Source organism: Haliotis asinina, chromosome 4 (assembly GCF_037392515.1).
Source record: "Haliotis asinina isolate JCU_RB_2024 chromosome 4, JCU_Hal_asi_v2, whole genome shotgun sequence".
Classification (NCBI taxonomy): domain Eukaryota; kingdom Metazoa; phylum Mollusca; class Gastropoda; order Lepetellida; family Haliotidae; genus Haliotis; species Haliotis asinina.
The window spans coordinates 70,585,181-70,594,632 of NC_090283.1; the positions used below are offsets into that span (position 1 = coordinate 70,585,181).

General features: G+C 36.9%; 1 protein-coding gene across 2 annotated transcripts in view; it reads right to left on the reverse strand.

Moving 5' to 3' along the window:
- Nucleotides 1–5,515, reverse strand: part of LOC137281839 (fibronectin type-III domain-containing protein 3A-like) — a 150,469-nt gene extending 144,954 nt beyond the window's left edge. The window contains exon 1 of one of the 2 annotated variants that reach the window (XM_067813477.1): nucleotides 5,432–5,515. Coding sequence is in view for 1 of the 2 variants with exons in the window: in XM_067813476.1 (XP_067669577.1) it covers nucleotides 4,617–4,627 (11 nt within the window). In the remaining variant the exon portion in view is untranslated. Of the gene's footprint in view, nucleotides 1–4,616; nucleotides 4,660–5,431 lie in introns of those variants that run through there. The other variant, XM_067813476.1, reaches the window with a different exon arrangement.
- Nucleotides 5,516–9,452: the final 3,937 nt, after the last annotated feature.

Sequence of the window (9,452 nt, forward strand, 5' to 3'; positions counted from 1 at the left end):
GGAGAGAACTGACTTCATTTAAAGTCGATGAAACATAATCCTTGGTGATGATAAGGTACTTGACTAACTTTCACTGTATTTCAAGTTTTATTAAGATTTATAAACACTGCAATCAGTATTGTCTTCACTGTTTACAAATAAGATAACCCACTTAAGAATATCACAATCTAGTAGAGTTCCGATGCTCAAAAATAATAAAAGATCAATCAAAAGAGGATTAAAAATAACCATCGATTGTAAATAACATTTTTTACATTAACTGCAGTTTTGTTGATTTAGTATAACACACTTGAATGAAGTAAACAAACCATTCAACCTGATAAAGCGTAAAGCTATGTGCACTGTAAAATTTTAACAACTTTCATTGTTTAATTACTATTCCAGTGTCTCTCTTGTATGCATGCATTTCATTTCATAACAGTATTAGTTAGAAAAACTCAGAATTTGAAAAAAAAAATACTGTGGGAAAAAAATTGAAAACGGGTGATTACAATAAAAATTATACCCTTCGATTATAATAAAAAATCATTCACCACAAGTGCTCAGATAACTAACTGATTGTGCATTTGGTTCCCGAGTGGCAACAATATCACAATGGCCTGCTTTAGCCACTGGTTCAGACAAAACATGAGTCTAGTAACATTCTGTTCGGTCTAGTAAGCTAAGTTAAAAATAGTCCACAAACCACTAAATTCAATCAAAACTGTTGCTGAGAGGCATGTTAAATGTTAGACTCAATGATTTTTGCACAAGCTGTCACACAAACAGTTGTTTCACGTCTGCTCCAATGTACTTCTCATGATTCTAACAACAATGTTCCACATCAATCAATATTTAATTGATACTTAATGAAGAGATGGAAGGTATATCTGTGACCATTACTGCCCCATCATGACCTCTCTGACCTGTTCAATACAGATCAAATACAAACACATTGCCAGCGTAACATTTGATATTAAATCAGGTACATGTACTTTCTTTCCTCAGCTTTGATTTCTCTTACAAATGAGTATTATACACACAAACAAAACATTAAACCATGTGAACGTTGGGGTTCTTGATGATTACTTCTAGACATTGCGACCTGTGAAGATTCCGGGGTAGAATAGGTCTTCAGCAACCCACGCTTGTCATAAAAGGCGACTATGCTTGGCGTAAGAGGCAACTAACGGGATTGGGTAGTCACTGACTTGTTTGATACAGGTTATCGGTTCCCAATTGTGCAGATCAATGCCCATTCTGATCACTGGATTGTCTGGTCCAGTCTCGATTATTTGCAGACCACCGCCATAGAGCTGGAACTAAACTCACTCACTCACACACTTAATACATTACTATGATATTGATAAACATAAACAAATTCCTGGATTTCATCTTGTTTTAATTCTATATATATTCTTCTCATTTTATATAAGTATATAAAGAAGGTGAAAGCCAGGAAATTCTTTGTGTTCAGCAAATAGCATCTGCTAAAATCAAGCATATGATATTGATATTGATAATAATGATATTTATAAATACAAGGGCTCCTTTGATTCAGTGGCACCTTATGTGAATAAACCCTAATTCTTCATGAATTCAGTTCAGCATTTGCCTTCAGAAAATGCTTTAAACCACTCGGCTACCCCATCAGCCCTTTATTGAAAGGAGTTGTGACTGATTTTGCTTTTACTTTTCAAAGTGAGTCATCCCAAATGGAACATATCCAAGCATGAGGGCTAATGACATCGGTCAGCATGGTTAAAACATGTCAGAGAATGTACTTGTTATTGTTTCATTGAATATAATAAATAGCAGTAATGGTAATTCACCAACTGCTGACTTTGTATTGATTTCAGACCTAATGTTAATATTCATTGCTCAATATTTGTTACACATCATGCCCACCTGACGATTCATTTCAAACCTACTAGTGTAGTTTTTCTGATTAACAAAGTATATATGTTATTGATACATCTTAAATAACACTGATAGGTCAAAATACAGAACATGATCACAGTTGACACACACAGCTCAGCCAAAACACAAAAATGAACAAGATAAAGAACATTTGTTGAAACCAACCTGTGAGGTTAAAGAAGAGATTCTCAATACAATCTTTTATGATACTGTTAGAATACTGCTTATAAAGAAAAATCGTGATAAAACATTTAAGGAAGATCACAACGACTCTTTGGCTGCAATAGCATATAAATCTGGAAATCTATAAAATCTTTAATGTAAACATCAGCATGCTGGGGATGAATGCGTTAATTGGTGATATGTATAAATATCTTCAGTTAATCAAAAATCAATGATGGACGTTCTAGATATCTCATGGTGATAAAAATTACCTAACCACTCTGGATGCAATGTTAAGCATAAAAACATATTCAGATATCATTCATTGTTCTACCGAACCTATTAGCTATTCATGGCTGTCTTTTTGTTACTGTTTGTGTCAATTTCCATCTTACTTGTCCGTTGGCTACTAGATAATTTCCATTTACTGTTTCAAAATGCAAATAAACTTGGATTTCATTTCATATCTGCTCAGAATGTAGCCATTAAATTTCACAAGGATAATACAGTAGGTTTATATTTCTTTGCTATTTAAGACTATTCAACAAACAGTCCAGCAAACATTATTAAATATGAAGCTGATTTATTCTTGCACGATTACATCATTATGATTATGTCCTAAAATCAGGGGAAGTGGAATTTTCATCAGGACAAGTTACTTTCTTAAAGCCAATTTTAACAATATGTAAGCAATATCACAGCAGGGACACCAGAAATATTGCACATAATATGATGACATACTAGAATATGACAAAAATTCCACACTTGTTTCCACTAGTGATGGCTCACAGGAATATGATAAACATTCCACAAGTGGTAATATTGAGTGATATATCAAGGTTCCACAAACGGAAGCACACAGAAAGATTCCACAAGAGGTGATATCTGCTAATCAAGCTAATCTAATCAAGGTTTCAGAGCAGTAAACTAACCATTAAATTTGACAAATATTCACATACAAATATGCGCTCAACAGTGTAAATCTATGTGCATTGCATTCACAGTTTGTATTCGTCACTATGGTGAATATTACAGTAAACTGTCTATGAACAAATTTTACATTTATTGCTAATGTAATGTGTTGTATTGATAAATATTTATTGTATGAATAAACAGAATAATTATATGACATTAATTTGGTGGGGGGGGGAATCCACATGTGCAATCTATGATTGGGATATGAACAGGCATAGGTTGCCTTGCTCAAATCAAATGAGTCCCCAGTTGGGTTTTTTTCAGAAATTCAAGTATGTTAATGTAAAATTAGTCAAGGGTACAGGAATTGACTTCAGTATCACAATCTACGCTTCATTCACGGCAATGCATACCACAAAATATTGCATGTGTTCACTCAGTTGAAATTTCTTATCTGCTCATATAAAATATACGGACTGGAGCAGCCCCAAATATTTGTGATAAAGTCAATCCGCCACTTTCTCTAATGTCATTCTGGTGACACGCATGCACAACACCAATAAATACAGATTACAGAAATAGCAAATGTTTTATTTATTCAATCTGAGAAACCAATTTTGAAATTCAGAAAATAAAAATTCTCTTGAGTACACTTTAACAACAACTGAAAGTATGCAAGGCTTAAAAAAAAAAAATATTAGTACATTCCAGATGTATATTCATATCTGTTATAACAATTTAAAACTGTGGACTGATATGTTAAAACAGACAATTTTCAACAACATCATCTAAATTTTCACTCATCTTGGAAGGACAAACTTGTAGCTCAGTTATGGTTATTTGATATCTTATGCAGCACAACCCAGCTAAATGGTTGTACCAACATTTAGAAAAGGATACGTTTGGGGAATATCAAATATAAAGTAAATTATGTATTAACTGAGGTGAATGAAGTGTCATAAAATATTGAATAATGAGAATCACTGAGAGTAATAGTATCTTTCTCAGAAATTATCTTAGTCTAAATATCACAACACTTCAATACGATCAATATGTTGTTCACAATAGAAACCCATTTCCATTGATTAATACCCTGACTCATTGCTAATCAAGGATCAAGATGTTATAGAACAGTTTACACTAAACATACTGAAGAACAGTGAAATGGAAATAACTACACATATTGTAGCAAGAGAATAATGATATCCTTTGTTCAGCTTACAGTCCTATTTATTTTTTTCAAATTTTGAAATGTAACACAGATAATCTCTGACATGAAACATCTTTATGCTCTTAGTGTGTACATGTACTAGAATAAATCCTGAAAGATAAAAGTAAAGCTAAACATTTTAAGATAAATCATCTTGACTTTTTAATATTACTAGTTCAACCTCAAGTAATAAGAACAGACATAGATTGCCAAAAGATTATTGTCAGATTACACACACATCATACTTTGGGTTGAAATGGTCGACTTGCATGAGAAAATTTATCAGTTCCACATTTCAACCAAATATGAAAAACAGTGAATATTACAAAAAAGTATTGTATACTAACATAATATTGCCCACATTGCATATAATTGATATCTATGATTTGATCTAAATTCTCAACATATGGTAGCCAAAGTCTCTACTCACATCTTCACCATAATGCCAGCTGCTATGAAATCAAGGATGCTAGATCCACTGGGTTGTCTTGGGGTATTGAAATGACTGTCACCACTCAAATGATGAATCAAATACTAACAACTGGAACACACACTGCATGTAATCAACCCTAATCGCGATGTGGAACCGGCTTTGGATAACAGAAATAAGAAATCCAATGTATCTCCGTTTCCATGTGACATCGCCCCCGCATTTACGTTCACCAAATGATAATTCGGAAATGCCAGCATGTGCAGTGTACAGTTTAAACCTCTTTAGCTTAATTTTACTTCTTTGTGAATTCAGTGAATCAAGGCATTTTCCATATCATACTCATCTCGGAAGGAAAAGATGGGAAAGAAAATTGTTTTGTGCCAGCTTCCTCAACTGTCAAAATCTGACACCTCCGCCAATGACAACAAATCGGCAACGTAAGGGGTTGAAAATGTAGACAGACGTGAAGGTTTTCAGTGTCTGTCACAAAATAACAACAGTACAGCTTCAGCGATGCACAAAAATCCTTCACGAAACAGCTTTACATTAAAAATAAGCACTCAAACTGACAAATTTCCTTTTAAAACTGACAGATTTCATCCCAATATGGTAAATTTGTGCACCTAAAATCTACAGTCTATCTCGACTAGACAACAGACTAAGGGTGCTATCTGCATCATACTGAACGCAATTACAACTATATCTCAGAAAACAAACCTGATAAGATGAATCTATCGGGTAGTATACCTCGATGAATGATCAATGGATGTGGGCTACCATACAGAGCATAGAATGGTAAAATATTTTATTACCTGGAATAAACGCCGCCATGATGAATATTTTGAGGAAATCAGCTCAAAGAATGCCGGGATACACTGCCTTGAAAGCTGTAGTTTAGCGCTTTCAGGTATCCATTTCAACACAAATGTCACTATTTCAGTAGTATATGATGCAATACTGAGTAGGAGTCTTTGCCTTCGATACGTTTTATTGAATGATATTTCATTTGACACACATTTTCAGTAGTTTTCGTGAATGTAGACATCACGTGACCTCTTATGACGTCATTACACCAGGGAATCCCCTCCGAGCACTCTAAAATTAACAAGCGACAAACGGGGAAAGCCCAGTTAAATATGTAACAAGGCAATGTGCAACACATGGAAAAGTCACTGGAAACATACGGGAGAATTGCAGGATGAAAATATAACAATGAAACGAAAAATATCCTGTACTTAACATTTCAAACATGTACTGATATGATTCGACTAAGAGTGTACAGTCACACCCTTGTTGTGGATTTTCACGTGTCTGAAATAACATGAATATTCCGTAATTTTGTAATAGGTTCATAATTAATCTTAAGTTACGTCAACAAGGATTTATCAACTAGGCTTACAAAAGGTAATATTATTCTATTTCCCGAAACATTTCATTGTTTTCCACAAAACTTAAACAGAGATTTTTACCACCAGTATTGCTCGATCGCATTACATCAAGCTTAGTTAATTAAATATTCTGAAATGGCAAATGCCTTTAGACCGCTTTTAGCAATATTCCAGCAATATCACGGAGGAGACACCGGGAACATCTTTTACACATTATACCTATGTGTGGAATCCAACCCGGGGATTCACCGTGGCGAGCGAACACTTTAACCATTAGGCTACCCCCACCGCCCCTGGAATGTCTAGAGACAACCCAACAAGGTCTGAATACGCTGGTCTCAATACGAGTGAGTGAATGAATGAGTTTATGTTTATGCCGAGTTTAGCGATAGTCCAGCAATATCGAGGCGTAGGGACATCAGACAAGAGCTTCAGACAATGTGTCCATGTGGAGAATCGAACCAGGGTCTTCGGAGTGATGAGCGAACGCTTTGACTACTAGGCTACCCCGCCGCAGCAGGAGAATACGAAAGGCGATAAGCTGTTGTATAATACATTAAATGAGATATCCTCTTTTGCAAAGCGGAATGACATATTTATTTGTTTAAAATATGATTGAAGGTGAAAACAAAATTGTTCACAGCCTATTACTTTCTAATGTTTGAGGGGGCGGTGGGGTAGCCTAGTGGTTAAAGCGTTCGCTCGTCACGCCGAAGACCCGGGTTCGATTCCCCACATGGGTACAATGTGTGAGGCCCATTTTCTGGTGTCCCCCGCCGTGATATCGCTGGAATATTGCTAAAAGCGGCGTAAAACAAAACTCACTCACTCACTCTAATGTTTGATGGTTTTAGGAAGTGGTAGCAGTAGTACGTACAATGGAATGTTGTGTTAGCGGTACGTCAATCACATCATCCTCAGTGATGTTGTTTTGATTCGTCAAACGCATGATCGCCATTCGGATGGCGATATGCCAGACGTTATCTATTGATATAGTGGTACGTGATAAAGCCCCCATTGCTGTTATTGTGGTACGTCAAACGTTCGATCGTCATTCAGTGCTACGGAACACATTATCCATCGACACAATGGTACGTCATAAAGCCGTCATGTCTGTTATTGTGATACGGCAGTTATGCTGCTGGAATATTTCTAAAAGCGACGTAAAACCATCCTCATTCACTCACTGGTACGTCACAGGTACGATCGTCATTCGGATAGTGATACGCCAAACACTATCTGTACTGTCCGTCACGTGGGTGTCATGGCTGCTTAGTGTTATGACGGTAGAAGTACGTCATAAATCCCCATTCTCTTTCGGTACATAACGCTGCCTTCATTCTTGTTATACTCTTTGAAAAAGTAGGGGAAGCAGAACTTTCACTTTGGATAGGAAGAGTAAACGTTTCAAGGACACATCTCTTATGAACGCACCACCATTTCCCTCTATTACCACCCCTAAACACAACGCATGATATGCACACGCACAATGCAGTAACCCCATACACGTGCATGGAGTCCCATTCTCGATTTTGACGTTTATTTAAGAAGGTCGATAAATCACTATGAATTTTTACATTCATCTTGCAACACACATTTGTTAGTGTTTGTTTCTAGTCGTTTGTTTTAAAACGAAAATCGTATATATGCTAATTACACGCCATACACCAATCATTTTTCAAAAGCGACAACATTCCAAATAGCTATGGTTGTAAGGAAGTGCAAATAGTGATGCACTCTCAAAACATTCAATAATATCATATCAACATTGACTGACTCCGATAAATCTCGTAAATATTTTTAATCGTAAATAATATAACAAAGAAGTTCCCCTACTTTTCTTGAAGAGTATATATATGGGTACGTAGTTAGGGTGGCACCACCATTACGTCACACAATCCTTATTGTGATAGTTGCATGTCATACAATTTCAATGTTAGGCTGGGACGTATGGGTACCTTATTGGTTAAAGCGTTCGCTCGTCACACTGAAGACCCGGGTTCGATTCCTCACATGGGCAGAACGTCGTCTTTGTTTTTGTTTATTTGTTGTTTAACAATATTCCATGCATATATCGCTGCGATCTGTAGATAATCGAGTTTGGGCCAGATAATCCAGTGACCAACAGTATGAAAGGTATGAGCATCGATATACACAACACGGAAACGATCACACGTGTCAACTAAGTTAGAGAGTTTGGACAGCCGACCCCGAGAGTCGCCTCTTAGGACAAGTATGGGTTGCTGATACCAGTTTGAACCGGTGCCGATGATACGTCATGTCGTCACCAGTGAGACAGCGGTAGTCGCATATTGTTCCCTGCTAATGCTTCTCGGTCTTCAGTGTTTAGTAACTTCTGTGATAAAGATGTAAGCCCGAACCTGTGGTGTTCAAGTACGTGGTACATCGTATACTTGCGTGTAGTACTGGTGCGTCACACTTAAGTAGTTTTACTTGCACGTCACACAGACATAAAACACTATAATTACTAATGTTATATGGCGAAACGTTACACAGTCTTCATTCTTGTTTGTTTGCATTGGCTCATCAAGCCGAAGACTCGTGTTCGAAGCCCTTCATGGGTACAATGTGTGAAGCCCAAACAAAGTCAGTTAGGCATTCTTGTATAGACCCGTGACAATCCAGATCAAAATTGATCTTCAGCAACCCATGCTTGTCGTAAGTGGTGACTAACGGGATTTGGGCGGTCAGGTTCATCTACCTGGTTGACAGTTACGTAAATCGATGCTCATGTTCATGCTGTTGCTAACTGGATTGTTTGGTCCATGTACACTTATTTACACTTATGTACACTTATTATCATGTTACTTATTTTGATTATTTATAGAATGCCTCCATATAGCTAGAATATTGCAGCGTTAAAAACAACAGAAGCATAAACAGCAGCAGCAGCAGCAGCAGCAGCAGCAACAACAACAACAACAACATAATCATTTTTGTTTTTAGTATACAGGCCGAAGAGTTGTCGCCCTTGTTCGTTCTACGTCGCGCATTCACCATCGAGGGGCGGTGGGTAGCTTTGTGGTTCAAGTGTTCCCTCGTCACACCGAAGACCCGTGTTCAAATGTTCAAACACCATGTTCAGATCCCCACATGGGTATTATGTGTGAAGACCATTTCCGATGTCTTCCGTCGGGGACATTCCTGGAATATTGTTAAATGCGCCATAAAACTAAACTCAATCACTGATGTAGTTCCGTGATTGCTACTGAACAGCAACCAAAGTATTTAGAGAAATGAAGGACAAACAGTTACATCGGTATACGCGTTTCGCAGTTTCTCAGCTATAATGAAACTATGTGGTATACGTGTTTATCTAGTGAGTGAGTGAGTGAGTGAGTGAGTGGGTGAGTGAGTGAGAGAGTAGTTTTTACGTTTTAAGCAATATCCCAACAATATCGCGGTAGGACACCAGAAATGGACT